We start from the raw sequence: 21,706 nt of genomic DNA, 5'->3' as shown, positions 1-21,706 counted from the left end.
ACTTTCTCTACTCTCCCTACCTTCTTTGATTTTCCTGTTTACTATTCTACATTTTCGTTTGTATTTTCTTATTTCCCTTGTATAATACACAGGGTCTGAGGTCATGTTACCCTTCTTAACAGGTACAAATCTCTTCTCTCCTTCCCAAACGATTCCCTTGAATTTAGCCCAAAGTGTATTCACTTATCCAACAACTGAATTGTGATTTAAGGTAAGTCCCAAATTCATCAACTTTAGTTTTTTTGTACAATTTCTGTCTTGTGTGACCCTCTTATTAAGCCTTTTTGGTATCAGTCCTACATCCATTATTACAGCCTTATGGTCACCTATTCCTTCAATTACCTCAGTTTTACCAACAATTTCCCATGGTTTAACCAAGAATACATCTGGTAAGTTATTGAGACGAGTCGGTTCTTGTACTACTTGTGTAAATTCTTCCTCCCAAATTAACTTATTTGCCAGTTTCTGTTCATGGGCTTCACTTGCAGCTCCATTCCATTCAACCTCAGGCAAGTTTAGATCTCCCCCAATTATTACCACAGCATTATTATTGTTTTTATAAGTATAATCTATTATTTTCTCAAATATTTCCATGTCTCTTTCCTTTCTTCCAGGCCTGTATGTTCCTATAATTCCCACCTCCTTCATATTACCACAAATTTAATTTTATCCCTAATATTTCATCCCTTTCATCGGTAAGCCATTCATGTGAACAATAAGTTTCCTTCACCAGAATAAACACCCCCCTCCCTTTTTATCTCCTCGGTCTCTACGATAGACCGTGTACCCTTCTGGATATACTTATCTATTACCCACCCCTTCTCTCAACCACGATTCCACTCCTATCACCACATCAGTCTCATAAGATTCCATCAATGTACCGAATTTTAATTGTTTATTTACTACACTCTGACAGTTTACCAAGAGCAATCTCAGACCCCCTTCCTCCCTAAAACTTGACTGTTGCAATTGGGTAACTTGAAATTCCTTACTTTCCTGAGTTTCATTTTCTAGTTGGCTGAGCCATCTTGACGTACAGCTGGCTCTTTCGACTAGTTTTCCTGGTCAGTATTATAACTCAAGGGAGTTGCCTTTTTTCAGTACATATTTTATGATTAATAAAATCTAGAACAATATTTGCTATCTTTCGTTTACCTGAATTGTTTAGATGAAGGCCATGCTTTGTGTAACAGTATCTCTCGAAACTGCTGCTATCAATTACCTGTGTATTACGAAAATGTTTACAAATTTTAACCATATCTGTATTAACTTTGTCCACTTCAATGTTCACACACGAGTCTCTAATCAAATCATGCCTGTGGGGCACGTTCACTACAAATATGTCAGTGTGAGTCGGCTTACCTAGTGTACATTTAAGTTCAGAAATAACATTTTTAGCGGCGTTGTGAGCTACGTCGTTCGTCCCGGCGATGATCACTACTGCAGCACGACTTCCAAGATTTCTTGCCACCTGCTCCGTTTTTTCCAATACCTTCTTCATTGGGGCCCCAGGATAGATGACTGCCGATACCGCAATATCTTCATTGACCATTTTCTCCGCAATTCCCCTCGCCTGGCTATCACCAAATATGAGAATATTCGACACTTTCGCCGGTGAACTGTGTGGGATTTTAGGCCTAACTTCACCGCTTCACGTAACGGATTTTGCGCTATACGTTTGACTGCTTCCTATACGGATACCTTGCGTATCGCTTACTTCCCTCAGGGCTGAAAATCTATTTTTTGTGTCAATTACAAAGTTGTCCTTATTTAACTGTACACTTTTCCTCCTAGAATCTGAAGCAACTTGACACCACGCGCTAGAATTCACGGAGCCACCTGTGTTCTGAGTGTTTACTGGTACCGGTACTTTCGATTCCAGTAAACGTACCTTCTCCTTTAAAATCTCATTCTCCGCTTTTAATGCTTGTACATCCTGTTGCAATAAAGAGAGTATTACAAGTACATTATCATTACCGGTACCTCCATCCTCCAAGGAATGAGACGCCAGCGATTCGTTGGCCGTTGTAGGCCTAGGTTTGTTACCGCTATTCAAATTGCTCTCGCCGCAGCTGACACAAGCCCAAGTATCCTCATTTTTAGCAAAACGAGCACTACATATACACTCAAAATGGTACCAAATTTAACACTTTTCACACTGGATACCATTCTTCACTCGCCTCTTGTTTACACCACACTTGTTCCCGATTATTTCGCAAGAGAACCGGGAGCTATCTTCACTTACATCCTTCGCTGACGCCATCTTGTCTTGATGTATCAATCGGCGATGAGTGGCAGCATAGGAGACAAAGAACATCACAACAAACAATGGTTATGGTATGTTATGCCTGCTGTCATTTCTTGATGGATACAGTACTTTTGCACCCATCTCTTGGTACAGGCCAGAGTAAAGTGTAGCTTCCAGCGAAGTCCCAGTCAACATCATGGCTGTGACAATATGGAAGCTGGTGGGGTATGGGTAGTGCTGAGTAATCACATTCGGAGCACGACTAGTGCTTCTGAGTGTTATGAAACTTAAGGTGCTGCTCACAGGGTCAGTCATGCTGCAATAGTACTTTCTGACCCAGTGAGGAAAGCAATGGCAAACTACCTCACTCCTCATCTTGCCTAGAATGCCCCATTTTGGTGCTGCCGTTGATTTTTGGGGTTTCCTTATAACCCCACAACCTTTGGTGGTGCTATTTGAGGATCCAACCAGCCTCTGGGCTGTTGACCTAACAGACAGACATGGTATGTTAATGTTACTGTTGATCAATTTTATGAGCTTTCGATGTTGTAGGCCTTCTTATTTAGTTTACTTTCGACTCTGAAATACCACTATTACCATGTCGGAACGGAAAAACTGAATAAAACATAAATGATTGGAAACTGTATTCTCTTTAAACTTTGTTATGTAGTACTTTTCGATAGGACCAAAAGGATTTCATTCCAGGCGCCTTCCCCCAAATTTCATCCGGGATGAATGAAAATGTTTATGGCATAGACTATAGTTCCTTTTTCCCCAACTGTATATACCGATTTTCATTAAATTCGGTTTACCCATTTTCTCGTAGCTCGGCGTTGACATGGACTTAGTAACAAAAATACAAATTCATGAATATCTCTGTTCTCAAAGCCGGGATGGTAAAAATGTGTAGGACAAAAATGTTCGGAAATTTAATTCTATATAACTTTAGTTACGTAGTATTTATCGATAGAACCACTAATAACATACATATTTGAGAATTACATTTTAGGCCTTCCCCTAAACTACAATTTCACTCAGCGTGAATCAAATGATTTATAGCCTAGATTGTAGGGCTCATTCCCCGACTTTACATACCGATTTTCATTAAATTTTCTTCAGCTGTTTTCTCTTGATGCGCGTGCAGACAGACAGACAGAGAGACAGACAGACAGACAGACAGACAGACAGACAGACAGACAGACAGACAGACAGACAGACAGACAGACAGACAGACAGACAGACAGACAGACAGACAGACAGACAGACAGACAGACATTGCGGAAATGTAAAAAGTGCATTTTTGTTATTGTGGACACGAGCGATTCAGAAATACCATTCTTTTCAAATTCTGGGCAATGTACAGACACAACTCTTATTTTATATGTATACTAGCCGGTGCCCGCGACTTCGCCCGCGTTTACTAATTCAACCGCGTTAGATGTTTTAAACCGTTTAATTAAATGCAAAATAATAACTATATTTTTTAACATACATCGTTTTCACTTTTAATATTGGTCGTTTCTATTATATTAGTATTTGACTCCCTTTTCACCCCAAACAGTACCGTAAGTCATATGAGTATCATGCAAGGGCGAACATGCTCCGGAGGAAAGAAATTTTTTTATGTAGTCAGGTGTTTTTTGTCAAGAAAATGATTTAAAAGTCGGTATTACGTAGCAGTGGTAGGGGATACCGCGGTTGGTATTCTACCGTGGAAGGTACAAATCGCCATTCATCTTCCAAAAAATTAAACAAATAGTACATTACACCCCCCCCCCACCTTCAAGCTATCCTATGAGCACCCATGGTGTCATGTTTGTTTGAGAGCTATGCTGGAACATGTACATTTATATCCATGATCTGGGTCATGTTGGACATTCTTGTCACCCCTTCTAATCCACATCCCGTTTGGGAATGAACTTTGGCTCAAACGGCATGCAGAGTATCTCGGTTCATCTCAGCTAATCAAGACAATAAACTCGCCACTAATATAGTTCATTTTTCGGAATTTTACTTTCGCCCCTTCCTTTTTTGGTGCTAGGGGTTTCATGTCCCTGCAGTAAGTGTTCCTGGTAGTAAGTTATATGTGTATCTAGTTTGGTTGAGAGCTGTGCTGAAGCATACACTCACATTCACCCGTAATCTCTGTCATTTTCGACATTTTTTTCTTCACTCCTTCTCGCCCCCTATGCCATGGGGACTTAACTTTGATTTTTCATTTTCATATACCGTTTATAGAAGCAGAATACGATAAGATTTAAGAAATACTGATCAAACTTCTCATGCGGTTTAGTTGCCTTCCCCTGTTTTTTTTTTTCATTCTTCTTATTGCCTTTGTCGAACTACCCATTCGATTTCGTTCAAACCACTTCCTAAACCCTCCCAGGAGTAATAAGAACAAATTGTGAAATTTTCAATCAGCTTCAGTAGTTATGTGTCCAAAATGACAGCGGAACGAATCATGCCCTCTTTGATGCGTCTCAGCGAGGGATCCTATCAGCCGTGAACGAATTTTGATAGTTCTATGTAAGGTCGATAGATGGCAGCTTTGCTCGTTGCAATGTGCATAGAATCGCACTTGGGTGATGTTTTCTGGAAAAATGTTGGTTATTGATATAATTTAGATTATGACACGGATAAATGATGAATGCAAATCCCATACATAGTTTGCTCTTGATATTTACTGTCAAGAACTTTGTTATTCATGTTTCCCACTGCGATTACTACGGAAAGTGAATTTATTTTGGAAAGGTGAATTTTGACAGTTCGGGGGGATAATAATGTCATAAATATTACGTCTCAGGATGATCTTCGTATTGGAAATGTGTTGTGTTTAGACTTATAGAAAACGTAAGTCGTATTGAATTTTTAGATGATTGCATCTTGAAGTTTCTTACTTAATTTATTTCTAAATCGTCTTCATGCTGTGTGAACTCGTTGACATGATCGTGTTTGTTTATCATAAATAGATACATTTTGTGTGAATTACACCGGATTCTTTATGAGAAAAGACAAGGACCCGGGATATATTTTACGGGAGTAAAACATTTATTGGAGATGTTGAATAACCTATAGATCGCCGAAATCCTGTGAGGAGACAGGTTTTGATCCTCGCCTTCATAATGGTAATTGTATTCTATCATTGCTTCACTGTTTTACACTTCTTGAAAAAAAAAAAAATGTGTAATTTCAAAAGGGATATTATACTTTTCAGATGTAGGGCTTGGGTACTATTTTAATGCCATTTACTGGGTTAGGCTATGGAATTAAAAAGTGAACTGGATCTTGTCCACCTCTTATGATTCTTATTTATAACTTAGCTATTATGTTTCTTTACCTGATTTTACATTTTAAGTCCAAGTGGTTCTTAGGGTTTAGCTACCGGTATTGGAAATGCTTAGATAGTGTAGATTCTTTATTATTCTTTCCTCCAGATCTACATAATATGTATATGATCCATTAATTGTAGAAAAAGAAATAACAAGTCTGACCTAAACCAGCTCAAAAAAAGAAAATGAAAAGAATGCCACCAGATAGGCAGGCACATGAACAAAACCATAAATAAAAATGATAGTCATAATCATAATGATTGTAATAATAATAATAATAGTAATAATAATAAAATGGTAATGGGGCAGGATAAACACTGTCGCCTGGCCCAAGATCAACCCTTATTGGTGGTCTGTTGGCCATGGCAGAAGGCAGTATGATAGTATTATAATAAGAAACTAAAGTACTAACATATTGCTGTGTAAAGTACAATAGTGTCGGCATACATCATCTGTAATTTAAACAAACTGCATATCACTTCCGGCCTGGTTTGCAACTCGGCGCAATCCTTTCTGAACACTGACCTCTCTGTTGCTCTACTCAAGTTGCAAACCCAGCTTTCGTGTTACATCCACTGTCGTGCCGGTGTCCAATTATTCTCCTTACATTGCATTACTGTTGTCCACTGTTAAATTCTATTATCTCGCTACACTTATTTTTTTAAACATTTCAGGCAACTCTCCACATAAATGAAACCATCTCACTTGCCATTCCATACATTACCAACCAAACATCAATATCTCCCTATTCATCCGCCAGCCTTAACTCATCACAAATTTTTACATCCACTCTACTACCTTATAGCATCTGTTGTATGTCCGGCGCTCCCGTCTCGCTCCACCAGCCAGCTGCACGCGCGCCTGTGTATCATTCTGCTAGCTTCGACGCGCAGCCTTCAGTGCGCGTGCCTGACCATCGAGTGTACTATAAATAGGAGCTCCCTGCCTGCTCACTTGCCCACTTGCCCCGGTGTCCAGCTCCAGAATACACCCTACGTCGAGCACGGAGGCTACTCCTCTTGAAAATGTGCTTCGACCAGGTGGACTGAATTTCTGGCAGTACGAGGTTTCACCTCTGGTCACCGCTCCCTTACCTGTTTCCGCTGCCTATGTTCCGTAATTCTTTTACAAGCCATTTTCATTCCCTAATTTACGCAAGCTCCCTTAGTTTCGCTAGGTGGAATTTCTTCAATCAATTGAACTTGCTTTTTAGGAATTCAGGCACTTCAACAAACAAGGACTCTCAAAGACATTCATGTTAGTGTGCCAGATAGTTCTCGACTATCAACGTGTCAATTCACAAAGACTATCTTTTCAAGATAGGAGTGTATATAAAGACTGTAAACCTGTACATATTGTATAAAGACAGACTTTTCTCAAGATTCAATATTCCTTTTTGCTTCAAAATAAATTTCAGTTATTTGTGTAAATATCCTAAAGTGAAGCAATAAAAGTTGTGTTTTGTAAATTTCAACCTTGGTTACAACAGCATCCATATCCACATATTAACTTGATCACACAACCTCGTGATTATTTACTAAGTCACCACACATGCCATCGCTACTTTGAATCACAATCATCCTGCAACCACTTGTATCCACCAGCCAAAATATCTGAACTATAGTCACACAAGCCTCTCACCATATTAAAATTATGCCACTACATTTTACAAATAACACACACACTCCACTATTCTCATATGCTTAAACAATTTACTTACTGCAGCTATTTGTTTTTATTGCTTCTTGTCACTACGCCTCCGTCCAATTTACTCATCTTACCCCATATCTCCTTTAAGATCAAGCTTCTCCCTTTCACTCCCTGTATCTTCCTTTCTTCTCTCACACTGGCCTCCGTCCTCAGCTGCTTAACTCTTGCCCTGGACTCCCTCCTCATCTCAATTACTGCTTCCCTGGCTTCTTCTACAATCGATTCGAAGATGGCATGCGCGTCCTTTTCTGTCCTGCTAATTTCTTCTTGCTGCAAGCTCTGTACCAATGCCCTATTTTTCTTTTTTTTTTTTCTTTATCCGCCTGCCCGTCTTCACCAACTGTAATGTCTCTAACTTGCCTTTCAATCGACTCTCTGATCTCTTCCGATCTCGCCGCCATACTAAGATCACACGGCTCACTGCTTCCATTTGATCTTTCCTTTTCACCATGTCCGTCTTCTCCAGCGCTGCTTTCTATTGCTTGTCTTTCCTCCGCTCTCTTCCCTATCACGGATTCCTTCCTCAGTCCATCCTCTAATGCTCGTAATTAGTCACATTCCAAAATCTGACCTATATACCATTAGTTACCACTAATTGCTGCCCCCTAATGTTCGCTTTTAATCCTTGAAGTTTTACCCTTACTAATTTTTTTTTTAGGATTTTCAGATTCTTGTTCCCTTCTCTACCCACGTCTCTCTTAATCCAGTTTTTTTTCACTCTGTAGGTTCCCTGCATTTCTTATCACTGTTTCAGCCATCAAAGTGGATATTAACATTTTTATAGGCCTGTTTCCATGCGCTGTACCTATCCTTTGCACGTTATCTATATCTACTTCGCTGAAGTTAATTTTCATTTTGTTTTGGATGACGTCCAAAACTTTATAAATTATCCCCACTTTGTCCTCTCCCTTTTCTTCCGGTATCCCATATAAATAAGCATTTCTTCCTCTGTTCCTCTGACTAGAGCGTTCTAATTCTGTCTCCAGCTTCAACATCTCTTCCATATTTCTTATTTTCTCTCTGAATAACACAATTTTTCCCTCGTTGTTCCCCACTTTGGTCATTGTTTCATCTGCTTTTTTATGGATCCATTGTCTCATATTTTCAAACTCCTTCACTTGCTCCTGCATCACAGTTTTAATCTGTTCAAACGGGCAAACTTCTTCCACAACTTCCCTTACCACTCTCTTTATTACTTCCACATCTTCCCAGCTCATTAAGCCACTGGAAGTCGGCCTGGGGTTAATTTCCACGCCTCCTATGACTAACAGAACCATAACCACCGCTGCCACCAACATCCAGTCACCCTTCATTCCTAGTTCCACTTTACCTTCTTCTCTTTTGGCTGTATTTTTCTTCCATCCTCCTTGCCATCATCCATTAATACCCGATACTGCTCCACACCAATCATCTTCCTCTTCACTTTCCACTTCCCTCCTGCACTCACCGCTCACACTCCACTCCCGTTCTACCGGCACACTCAACTCAGCACATCCGCACCCGTTACTGGCTTAGGTTAGACTGGAAATGCTTAGGCTTTGGCATGACAGAGAGTTCAGTTTAGAGCCTGGTGTTGCATCAGTGTGTTTTGAAAGTTCCTGTTAAAGTTTTGTTAATGATATATGTATGTTACGTCTTCAAAACCTGGGCCTTTAACGTATTAAGGTTATGAAGATGGTTTGGATTTTTGTTTTAAGATCCCCATCCAGAGCGGTCCCTTCCAGAGAAATATGATTTGTGGAATGTTTTCCTGAATTTGATGAAAAGTTGAGCTAATATTTTGATTAAAGTTATTTTAAAGCATGAAATATTAGAAATATGCAAGCTCTCCAGATAATCAAGTGTCTCCTAACAATTTGATTTAGTAAGTCTCTCATTTTGTTACATTTCCCATTTTCATTTGTTGTTGTTTGGGGTCATCAGTCCATAGACTGGTATGATGTAGCCTCTCCTTTTCATATGTGTGGATTATGAACTCTCATGTATTGAGTTATTCCTTGTTCGTCATTAGAGTGAACTGTTATTTAATGGGATTACATGATTTCCCACCTCAAGCTGATTGCACTGCAAGTCCAGGGTTGGTTTGTTATGAAATACAGTTGTGAACCCAGTTAACAAGTTGAGAAATTTAGGCTTAGTTCCATTTTAGTAGCCTATATATTTGTTTTTTTTTTTATCAATCAGTCAATACTGATCTGCATTTAAGGCAGTCGCCCAGGTGGCAGATTCCCTATCTGTTGTTTTCCTAGCCTTTTTTTAATGATTTCAAAGAAATTGGAAATTTATTGAACATCTCCCTTGTTAAGTTATTCCAATCCCTAACTCCCCTTCCCATAAATGAATATTTGCCCCAATTTGTCCTCTTGAATTCCAGATTTATCTTCATATTGTGATCTTTCCTACTTTTAAAGACGCCACTCAAACTTATTCGTCTACTAATGTCATTCCATGCCATCTCTCCGCTGACTGCTCAGAACATACCACTTATTCGAGCAGCTCGTCTTCTTTCTCTCAGTTCTTCCCAGCCCAAACTTTGCAACATTTTTGTAACGCTACTCTTTTGTCGGAAATCACCCAGAACAAATCAAGCTGCTTTTCTTTGGATTTTTTCCAGTTCTTGAATCAAGTAATCCTGGTGAGGGTCCCATACACTAGAACCATACTTTAGTTGGGGTCTTACCAGAGATTTATATGCCCTCTCCTTTACATCCTTACTACAACCCCTTGCTTGCTTAACATTTTTCTTATGTTTTTCATTCTGTCACCTTTTGACACTTCTCCTCTGTAACTTGGGAAAAGTTAAATATATTTCTGCAGTAGAACACATTTAGACTACTTCGTCATTGTACTTTTTGTGGATTATAAATTTATATACCATCAACAGTAAAATGTCCAGATCTTTGGCCAAATGGGCAGTATACTGGCCTTCAGTTCAGAGGTTCTTGGGTTTGATTTCCAACTGGGGTAGGGATTTTAACTGCATACGGTTAATTTCTTTGGCTCAGAAATTGGGTATTATTATTATTATTATTATTATTATTATTATTATTATTATTATTATTTATCGTGTCAGAAGTACAAAGTAAGAGAGACAAAAATTAAACAAGGAAATTTTAAACATTGGTTGACCAAAAATTGGCCACAAGCGCATTTGGAGTTGCCCTCATTAGATCTTTACTGGTACAGGTGGCTGGAGAAGATGGACACAGTAGAAGATGCTCGTTAGTCTGCTTTGTACCACACTTGCAGTAAACTGTCTCCACAGGAAGGCCCCATTTGTGTAGGTTGGTCTTGCATCTCGTGGTACTGGAGCGTAATCGATTGAGAGCCTTCAATGTTGTCCACTTTTCAGAATGTCCAGGAGGAAGTTCTTCCTTTGGAACCATCCATTCTCTCAAATGTTGACATTTTTCCCACCACATTGAGATTCTTGCTTGTTGTGGTGTTCCTTTAAGAGCTTCAGTGGTTGTCAAGAAGCTCTTTCTTGATTTCAACCTAGGATGTGCTGGTTGACAGGCATACAAAGGATGGGCTTCCATAGTCATAGCTTTGCTTTTCTCATGCCTAGCAGCAATCTCACGTCGGATTTCAGGTGGTGCTATACCAGCGAGACAGTGGAGTTTATCTATGGGAGTAGGTCTTAAACAACCTGTGAACCGAGCTCGATAGCTGCAGTCGCTTAAGTGCGGCCAGTATCCAGTAATCGGGAGATAGTGGGTTCGAACCCCACTGTCGGCAGCCCTGAAGATGGTTTTCCGTGGTTTCCCATTTTCACACCAGGCAAATGCCGGGGCTGTACCTTAATTAAGGCCACCGCCGCTTCCTTCCACTTCCTAGGCCTTTCCTATCCCATCGTCGCCATGAGACCTATTTGTGTCAGTGCGACGTAAAGCAAATAGCAAAAAAACAACCTGTGATAATACGGCAGGTGTCATTTAGTGCTACATCTATGTTTTTGGCATAGCTAGACTTATGCCACACGGAGCATGCATACTCAGCAGTGGAGTAGCACAGTGCTAGCGCGCTTGTTCTCACAGTACAAGGGTGAGCTCCCCAGGTGGTGCCTCGAAGTTTCCGCACTATGTTGTTTCTGGCAGACACTTTTTGTTTCACGTTTAGGCAGTGTTTCTTATACGTAAGCGTACGGTCCAGAATCACTCCCAGATATTTTGGAGTTGAACAGTGTTGAAGAGGGATTCCTTCCCAGGTGATTTGTAAGGTTTTAGCTGCTTTTTTGTTATTGAGATGAAATACACAGCTATGAGTTTTGGCAGGATTTTCATTGTAGTAGTTGGTAAATTCTTTCAGAGCTTTGGATAAAGTCTGTTCTACCTTTTCAAAACAGTTGGCCTGAGCAGTGACTGCACAATCATCAGCATAGATAAAACTCTGGGTACCTTCAGGTAGAGGCTGATCGTTAGTATAGATGTTGAATAACAGTGGTGCGAGCACACTGCCTTGCGGTAACCCATTCTTCTGTGTTCTCCATCTGCTTCTTTTTCCCTGAAATTCCACAAAGAATCTTCAGTTTTGGAGAATATTTTTAATGTTGCACATTAGATGGAAGTCTTTGGTGATGTCATACAATTTTGTTAGAAGAAGCCGATGGTTGACTGTGTCATAAGCTGCAGAAAGATCGATGAAGACAGCGCCTGTAATGGGCCGATTCTCAAAGCCATTCTCAATATGCTGTTTCAAGTTTAATACCTGTGATGTGCAACTTTTTCCTTCTCGGAATCCAGCTTGCTGTGGTATAAGAGACGACTCCACCTTTCCTATCAGTCGCTCAAGAATGAGCCTCTCCAGGACCTTGTACAGGTGACAGAGCAAGGAAATAGGCCTATAGCTTTTGGGATCCAGCCAATCTTTGCCTGGTTTAGGGATAGCAATGACTCTAGCCTTTCGCCAGATTTTGGGAATCTTGCATTCTTGGACACAGATATTCATTAATTCCAGTAGCCATCGCCTTGTAACAGGACCAAAATTTTTGATCTGCTCTACTCGAATGTCATCTAGTCCAGCAGCTTTTCCCAATTTGCACTTCCTCAGTGCTGATTTCAGTTCAGCTTCAGTAAATGGTGGAGATAGTATGTTACTATCTTGGTTTGGCTTCCGTGTTATTGGTTTCTTATCTAGCTTTCTAGATTGGGTTGATTTTCCATTTACTAGCAACTGATGGGCAATTTGATCTGCCTTTATATTAGCATATGTGCTGGCTTGGGTATTGTCATTATTGAGACGACGTAATAGTCTCCAGGCCTTCTGACTGCTCTTGCTCATGTCACATACATACATACATACATACATACATACATACATACATACATACATACATTATCATTATAGACTGTTATGCCTTTCAGTGTTCAGTCTGCAAGCCTCTGAGAATTTACTAAACGTCGCCACAATCCTCGATTTGCAACTAGTGTTGTGGCCTCATTTAGTTCTATACCTCTTATCTTTAAATCGTTAGAAACCGAGTCTAACCATCGTCGTCTTGGTCTCCCTCTACTTCTCTTACCCTCCATAACAGAGTCCATTATTCTCCTAGGTAACCTATCCTCCTCCATTCGCCTCATATGACCCCACCACCGAAGCCGGTTTATGCGTACAGCTTCGTCCATCGAGTTCATTCCTAAATTAGCCTTTATCTCCTCATTCTGAGTACCCTCCTGCCATTGTTCCCACCTGTTTGTACCAGCAATCATTCTTGCTACTTTCAGCTCCTCTGTCATTAATTTTATCCACTCATCCCTTTTAGCCAGTGATACTGAGGAAAGAACGCTTTGTGCAAGGATTGATGTTTCTTCGCTAAAAGGATCAAGTTCATATTTCTTGTAATATTCTTCTAGCAAAGTGGCCGTTTCAGGTTTAATGCCTCTGATAAAACTGGTTCTGCAACCTCTTGGAATTGATGCTCTTGAAGAAAATTGGACGATGTCAACAAACTTGTCGTACTCTTCAGGAACAGGAGCGATGCTCAGAATCTTCTTATTCAGTATGCTGGAAAATCTTGCCCAGTCAGCCTTCTTAAAGTTGTATCTTCGCCTAAAACGGACTTCTTGAGGTCTTATTGGTGGCAAAATTTGGCACATGATGGGCCTATGTTGTATGTTTGGAATTGGTGGACATACTGCTTTGGTGCATGTATGCCTAATGCTTTCACTAACAAAAAGGAGGTCTGGATTATAGCCTCATCCCCATCTTCCACTGTTAAAAGAAGGAGAGAGTTTGCTATCATGGATGAGGGCATGTTGAAAATTTTCAGCCCACGAGAGAACTGTCTCACCATTCTTGTCCTCATGTGCATAACCCCATACATGACTGTGACTGTTGAAATCACCTGTAACAATGGAGGCTTTACTTTTATCAAAATTGTGGGGTGGAATGAAGGAAAATTCTGTTGCAGGTGGTTTATAGACTGAGGTGATTACACAGTTACTTAGTTCAACGGTGATAATTTCAATATTGTTTTCATCTGACTGGCAAGCACTTCTGACTTCTAAATTCGGCTTCACAAAAACGGCACTTCCATACAGAGCATGTGGTCTTTCAGCGATCAGTTTCATGCCAGGAACAAATGGGCGTTTCTGCTTCATATCTCTGTGTGTTTCCTGAACACATAGAACATCACACTGCTTGTCGCGACAAAGTTCATACAAAAGTTGTTCTTTACAAGATGTTATGCCTTCAATGTTAACAGAAATGACTGTTAAGGTTGGTTCTGAAAAGAACCGTTTGTTGGATCTCATATTAAATAACTTTTTTACTTCTGGTGTGAGAGAATCAGCCATCTAGGAAGAGTCCTAGTCCGTTGCCCAGGAGACACCCGGATGTATAACAATATTGCATGCAAATACACCCTACTGGGAGGTTTCTCTCGTGTCTCCCAGAAATTGGGTGTTTGTCATAATACTCTTTATACACTACTACCAAAGAGGGGTGGAAGTGAAAATTTATTAGAAAACTGTCCTGACATTCTTAACATAGGCTTATTTAATCCAGTTCAAGACACTCAAAATGAATGTAGATTACTTTGGGTCCTTGAGACAACTTGCCGTTAGATATGTCATGGATTGTTTTTATGGATGACCTGTTACATGCCCTGTTGTAAACTAGTTCAGTGGAAGTATGGCCTACCGAGCTCGATAGCTGCAGTCGTTTAAGTGCGACCAGTATCCAGTAATCGGGAATTAGTGGGTTCAAGTCCCACTGTCGGCAGCCCTGAAGATGGTTTTCTGTGGTTTCCCATTTTCACACCAGGCAAATGCTGGGGCTGTACCTTAATTAAGGCCATGGCTGCTTCCTCCCAACTCCTAGGCTTTTCCTATGCCATCGTCGCGACCTAAAGCAAATAGCAAATAGAAGCATGGCCTATGGGTTGCTTCTGATATGGGGTACACGCAGGTCTTTTCCAGCTAATCCATTACAGCTACTAAGAAAAGTGGTTTGTCTCTTGCATTTCATGTACCATATTGATGTTCATATCCTCTATAAAGTAATCCTTCAACCTTCACATATAATGCTGAGTTTATGATCCCTGGAGAGGTGTTCTAACATTATAAAGCTTCCTGAATTTGGGCCTCTTTTGGTCCAGAGATTCAGTTGGAAGGTACACCCAACCCATCTATGAGGTCTCGTTTCCACCACGTAGAATGATCCCTAATAGATTTGAGATAAGCGTGTCTAATCAACAGCACGCTGAAACACTACACTATGACCTAAAGAGTTCGAATTGTACATAAAATGTTTGCAGCCTACATACTGTTAATTCAGAATACTTGCATATAGTAGTTGAGGCCCTATTTTTTATTATTATTATTATTATTATTATTATTATTATTATTATTACCAACAGTTAAATGAAAGCGTGTGTTGAAGAATGAATTGTTGGCTTACTTCGAATTTTTCATTCTATCCTCAGGGATGTTGGCTTTTATTTTCCTGATAGTCAGTAGCAAAATTGAGAGACATATGATAGGCTCAGTTTTTTTGCTATTTGCTTTACGTCGCACCGACACAGATAGGTCTTATGGTGACGATGGGACAGGAAAGGCCTAGGAATGGGAAGGAAGTGGCCGTGGCCTTAAGGTACAGCCCCAGCATTTGCCTGGTGTGAAAATGGGTAACCAGGGCTGCCGACAGTGGAGTTCGAACCCACTACCTCCCAGATGCGAGCTCACAGCTGCGCGCTCCTAATCGTACGGCCAACTCACCCGGTAGGCCCAGTTTTAACAATTTTGTCATGCTTTTGGGTAATATGAATGACATGTTTCTTGCCCTGTTCTGTCCAGAGGACTTCATTTTAGTAAAATGTTATTAGTGTATATTCTCCATATTTATTGTTATTACAACTTCCCCCATGCGGAGGCTGCCACAAGGACGAAGTATGTCAACTACACAGTATTTTGTCTTCTAAGTTACTGTTGATTTTGCTAGTGGGCCAGGTAGAAAAATCACTACAAGGCTCAGGAATAAATTTGCAATACGGTTCTTCATATGTTATATAGATGATTACGGAGTATGGTCACTGAACCTCGTATTGCGGCGATAGCGATGTTGTGAAGTCATGTCCGGCTGAGACCGAGAGAATCCCATAGCTGTACAATAAATTTAGGGATTGTACCTCGAGCTCCGATCATGAGTCCATGGACGGAAATATTGTCTAGGTGATTAATTGTTTAGCTTAATTGACTTAGACACTTGCTTCCTGTATTCAAGGTTGTAAGATCAAATTATGGCACAGTTGATTGGCATTTGTTTGGGCTTAAATAAATGTATCCCATTATCAGTAGATTCACTGGTACGCAAAAGAACCATTTTCAAGGAAACCTGTCTGGCATTCTGGAAATTCTTAAAACTGAGTAGTTAAAGGGAGATTAAGTACAATATTTAACATTGTTCTTGGTTACTCTGTTCATTTTAAGTGAATATTAATTTTTACTGTTTATCTTTTTACTTATGCCTTTGCTGGCAGAACCTAGTGTTTACAGTGCACTATGTCTTCTGGCATAGGCTAGAGCAATTTTGTTGCTTTTATAGATCTGTCTCTGTCTTATCCTTGGCTTTGCCAATATGAAAGTGACTGAGGTATGAGCAATGCTAGTAATGCCAATCCTTATGCAGCCAGTCCCTGCTATGAATGGTGTGAAAATGTTGCTCATAGGGTTGGTTGGTGTATGCATTTCAGCGGGCTTGGCAGACTGATATGTAATAGCAACTCTGGCTCAGTGAGGAAAGCAACGGGAAACTACCTCACTCCTCATTTCCCTAGTATGCCTCTTCAGTGATGCCTAGGCCATCTATGACAGCTGATGGCAGAGCTGTTGAGGACCTCACCAGCGGCATTGCTGACGGACTGAACATACATACATCTTTTTACTTACAAAGCAAAATTTTTGAACTTTCCTTTCAGATTTTATTCACTAATACACCTGCAGAGGTTCACAAATTGTGAGTTTGAGAAGTGACAAATCTGCAGTATTCCTGAACTTGTTTGGCTTCCTAATTTCCTCTGAGTTTCGAAGTAAGCCTGTTCTTTTTCACAGTCTAGCTCTTTTGGCCGTTATTTGGTGTCTTATCTCTAGGTTCTCAGTTTTGTACCAGGAAAGGCATAACTTCTCTGCCTGTCCCTTTTTTAAAAAAATTTTTTACAGTACATATTTGTCCTCATCAATAGAAGTCTGTGTTAATTTTTTTTCGCAAGCGATTTAATGTAGTTTAACCAACTCAGATAGCTTTACACTTAGGCCTACGATATGATAAGAAAGGGCTAGGACTGGGAAGGAAGCAGCTGTGGCCTTAAGGTACTGTACAGCCTCAGCATTTTGCCTAGTATTAAAATATTAAACTACAGAAAACCACCTTTAAGGCTGGCCATGGTAGGGTTCGAATCCACCACCTCTTGAATACAAGCTTACTTGGCCCTTACCGTGCAGCCATCTCATTTGGTTAACCTGTTTTAAACCCATGGAAACAACTTTTATCATTACTACCATCATTTTTATTTTCTGTCTGGTTCCATGGCTAAACGGTTAGCATGCTGGCCTTTTGTTCAAGGCTCAATTCTCAGCTGTTTCAGGGATTTTAACTTTCGTTAGTTAATTTTTCTAGTTTGGAGGCTCAGTGTTTGTGCCGTCTTCAGCATTAGAATTAATGTTGTGTAGGGCCCCATCCTCACAGATGCGCAATTTGGCTATATGTTGTCAACTCAAAAGACCTGCACCAGGCCTCCCCATAGGTCACACGCCATTATATTATTATAATTTCCTAATCCAATGTTATCTGTTTCACATTTTCATTCAACCATTTTCCATTCATTATCTTGCTGATCTAGTCTACATTTTTATCCTCACTCTGTCATCATGGGTTAATTTACTGCCCAAGTAGCAGAATTAATTTATTAGTTTCAGGATCAATTCTTAATCTGGTATTTTTCTCATCTCTTGAATTCATTAAACTATATTACATTACCTTTATTTTTTATTTATTTATTTACAGAGAAAAATAAAAACCTGCTTACTCTAATTGTTGGTTGCATTTGTAAATGTAAGAGTTTGGGAATATAAATGAAAATTTTATAAAATGTGGTTAGGGTCTCATACTCATCTTCCTTTTAAAGGTTATCAGACACGCAGTCTAAGAGAGACAGCAAAATGAGTGGGCAGCTGGACATTGTGGTGCGCACTCAGAGCCGCCTTGATAGCAAGTGGCTTAAGACTGATTTACAACAAGCACTCAATCCAGATGGTCTGTCACATCTGTGGAATGAAATGGTCAAAGATGGGGAGCTTACAGGGCCTTTCAGTGATGGGCTCCTCAACTCTGTCGGCATAACTGCACGGAAAGGTGGGTATCTTTTTACAATAATATAATCATTTATTATATCCTATTCAACACAGTTTTCAGCTGCTGAGATGAATTTTTTGTGAGAATAAACATTCATCTCAGCAGATGAAAACTGTATTGAATAGGAGAATAAAATGTTTATACTTAAAGTCAACTGTCAATATGAAATACAGAATGAAGTTTATAAACGGTAAATGTTAGTGTATTTGTCGATATATTGACACTACTACAGTAAAACATAAAAGATATTTCAAGTTTCACTAGATTCTACTTATGTAATGCCATTTGTTTGCTGAAACTGTGTTGTATTTTCCTTAAATATTCTGTACATGTTGTATGATGAAAAGAAGATGCTTTAAACAGTAATTAAATTAGCATTGTCATTCTGATTCGATAATGTCACTCTTCTTCTTTGTCTTAGCATTTGTCCCGCATAGCAGGGTCCGCTGCACTGCACACGACTCGCCACTTCACGCAATCTTGAGCATTCTCTGCTGTCATTCTGACTCTGATCATATCTTCTTTGATGGCATTCATCCACCATTTCTTTGGCCTCCTCATTGGTCAGTGCCTTGGAGGGGAGATGTTGAGTACAATTGTAACAGCAGAATTATCGGCACTTCGGACTATATGGCCGTACCATTGCAGGCGATTTTCTTGCATTTGATCAGTATAGGGGCTACACTAAATTGTTCAGTATCTTTGTTTTTTATGTGGTGAAGTCTGGTATGACCTAGTGACCAACATAGCATCCTCATTTCTGCATCATGGATCATCTGTTCTTGCTATCTATGAGGGACCAACATTCTGTCCTATTCAGCAGCACAAGACTCACAATGGTTGTGTAAACTGAGACTTGAGGTAAACAGGCAGTTTATGGTCACAGAGAACTCGTGCAATTTGCCAACATTTCATCCAGGTGGCACTGACCCTATGTTGTGTGTCCGTTAAAGTGCTATAAGCAGTTGTGAGATGCGAGTCAAGGTAGTGAAAATCAGACACTTTGTTAAGTTTGCTTTCCTTAGTAGATAAAATTGCCTCTGTTTGCTCTCCACATGCAAGATATTCTGCCTTTTTGAAGTTCGGATGCAAGCCATATTCACCAAGGTGGTCTTTCCAAGCCTGGACTAATTGTTCAATTGTTCAGTTCCCACCATCAAGTCTTTAGCGAACAATAAGGTCCAATGTTGTGGTGTTTGTAAATCCTTGATGATTATCTGCACAGAGAACAATAATATTACTGTGTGATTATAGAGATTCAGAGATGTGAAGATTTATTTGTCGAATTCATATTTAAAAGCAAATAACTAAAATAACATAAAATTTGAACATTTGTGAGACTTCTCTTCAAACACTGTGTCGTGTTAAAGTTCAAAAGCGGTAGCAGTACAGGTGAACTTGATCTTGGGGTCAACTCTAGCAACACAAACATTGCATAATAAATATCACAATTAATATCAAGGAAGGTTCAACCTTTTCAATACAAAACGTGTTGCATAAGATGTTCACAACATAATATTTATTAAATAGTTAGAACCGGTTTCGACGCTCATTGCGTCATCATCAGCTACAAAAATCACAATGGGCAAAGTACATGTCATAAAAATTGCATTAATAACTCTTGCATGGCTGAATACAAATGGTAGGCTGCTTTTTCTTAAAAGCTAGAAGAACTTGAGTAAAATATGATGATGTGATGTGACACATAAAAGTATAGTAGTTTGATGGGTAAGTATTTATTTTATGCACAATACTTACCCATCAAACTACTATGCTTTTATGTGTCACATCACATCATCATATTTTATTCAAGTTCTTCTAGCTTTTAAGAAAAAGCAGCCTACCATTTGTATTCAGCCATGCAAGAGTTATTAATGCAATTTTTATGACATGTACTTTGCCCATTGTGATTTTTGTAGCTGATGATGACGCAATGAGCGTCGAAACCGGTTCTAACTATTTAATAAATATTATGTTGTGAACATCTTATGCAACACGTTTTGTATTGAAAAGGTTGAACCTTCCTTGATATTAATTGTGAATCTCATTTCAATACGGGAAAATGAAGTTTTTAACTTATAATAATAAATATCAGGCATAAAAAGGGCACAAATACAAATCAGCTCATTAAGCATGTAAATAAAATCAACGCACCTGTCCTTTACTCTACTCAGCTTTCTCAGCTTGCGTAGTTTCACATAATGTCATCCTCCGATCCATCCAATGCGTTAGCTATCCTAGTCTTCGCGACAGTGTCTTCTGAGATCAGACTTCGTCTGCCGGTATGCTGAGTCTAACCTAGTCTGCGGCATATTCCGATGACTGGCGGGGTGCCAGGCACAGGTGCCTATATAAGCCGAGGTCTGAGGCAGCTCGGGGAGAGTTGGTCGTGAGAGGGGTCAGCATCTAAACCCTCCGGGTATCTGCATCTTGGGAATGTTACACCAGATACCCCGCCGGTCATCGGAGTATGCCGCAGACTAGGTTAGACTAAGCATACCGGCAGATGAAGTCTCAGTTAACTCCACATCGGAAAGTTGTGAACAAGTCAACCAACGTGACACCCGTCACTCAGGAGACCAGAGCAACTCAAAGTAGTGAAACATTGGACACCATCTCTGAAATCTTGAACCAGATCAGTATAGATCAAGATATGTCACAAGCTAATATAGAAGTTCTGACAACAGCAATTCAGGCGTTGGCAGATCGGTTCAAGGACATCGAATCAAGAATGGATAATTTTTTTAGAAGACGACCAATAGCAATTCAACGGCGGTACCAACGAGCAGGACCAGCCACAGGACAATGTCATTCCCTGGTGGAAACTTCAGCCTGCTACCTACGACAAGGGCCTACCAACACCAGCTGACAACAAGGTCTACCAGATAGCCCAGGCACTGCGGGAACAACTTACCCTCATCCCTACTGGCCGGGACCACCACGACGCAGCCACCACCCTCTGGGCTCTGTCAGCATGGCCGCAGCTGGATCGTCCCCAACAGAAGTATTTCTTCAACAGAGCCAGTCTGTTGATTTTAAGCTTGAAGAATTCAGAAGTACAATTGTTCGATGCTGGGTCCCTTAACGGTGCCCGTTTGAAGGAACCAGATGCCATCTATTCCCCATAAAATTGGTAGTTTATGGCGGTTGAATGGTTTATTCACTGAGACGTCTTGCGGCTGTAAAAACTGATGTTAGTCTGCCTGGTATTATGACGGGAATAGTGTTGAGACGGAGCATTTAATTTTTAACGGGCTCTGCTAATTGGCCAAAGAAACTGTCCAGAACAAACATGGATTTTTATGAAGTAAAGTTCCAGGGCATCAGTCCCACGCAACTTTCAGCCAGTCTTTCATTACATCAGCTGACATCCATCCTTGTTCCTGCACTCAAACGACAATGCCACCTGGAAGATTGCACTTCAGCAGAGTTTTCTTTTGAAAACGGCAAAGAGTGATAGCTTTCTACCGTCTGCCATAACTGCCAACATGATGATAGTACACCGTAATTTCTCTGTGCCTGTTGTTTTAATTAATATGCTGGACGCACCCTTTGCATGCACTTTCATACT

The 21,706-nt window shown here is 40.1% G+C and overlaps 1 protein-coding gene across 1 annotated transcript in view; it reads left to right on the top strand.

The window, feature by feature from the left end:
• Positions 1 to 4,827: 4,827 nt before the first annotated feature.
• The window catches only part of HERC2 (E3 ubiquitin-protein ligase HERC2), a 509,505-nt gene continuing 492,626 nt past the window's right edge, over positions 4,828 to 21,706 (top strand). The window contains exons 1-2 of the mRNA XM_068226746.1: positions 4,828 to 5,098; positions 17,909 to 18,135. Coding sequence (XP_068082847.1) covers positions 17,943 to 18,135 — 193 coding nt within the window. The 5' untranslated portion in view covers positions 4,828 to 5,098; positions 17,909 to 17,942. The remainder of the gene's footprint in view (positions 5,099 to 17,908; positions 18,136 to 21,706) is intronic.

Source organism: Anabrus simplex, chromosome 3 (genome assembly GCF_040414725.1).
Source record: "Anabrus simplex isolate iqAnaSimp1 chromosome 3, ASM4041472v1, whole genome shotgun sequence".
Lineage (NCBI taxonomy): Eukaryota > Metazoa > Arthropoda > Insecta > Orthoptera > Tettigoniidae > Anabrus > Anabrus simplex.
The sequence above is the reverse complement of the archived record's forward strand: the minus strand, read 5'-3'. Positions and strand labels throughout refer to the sequence as shown.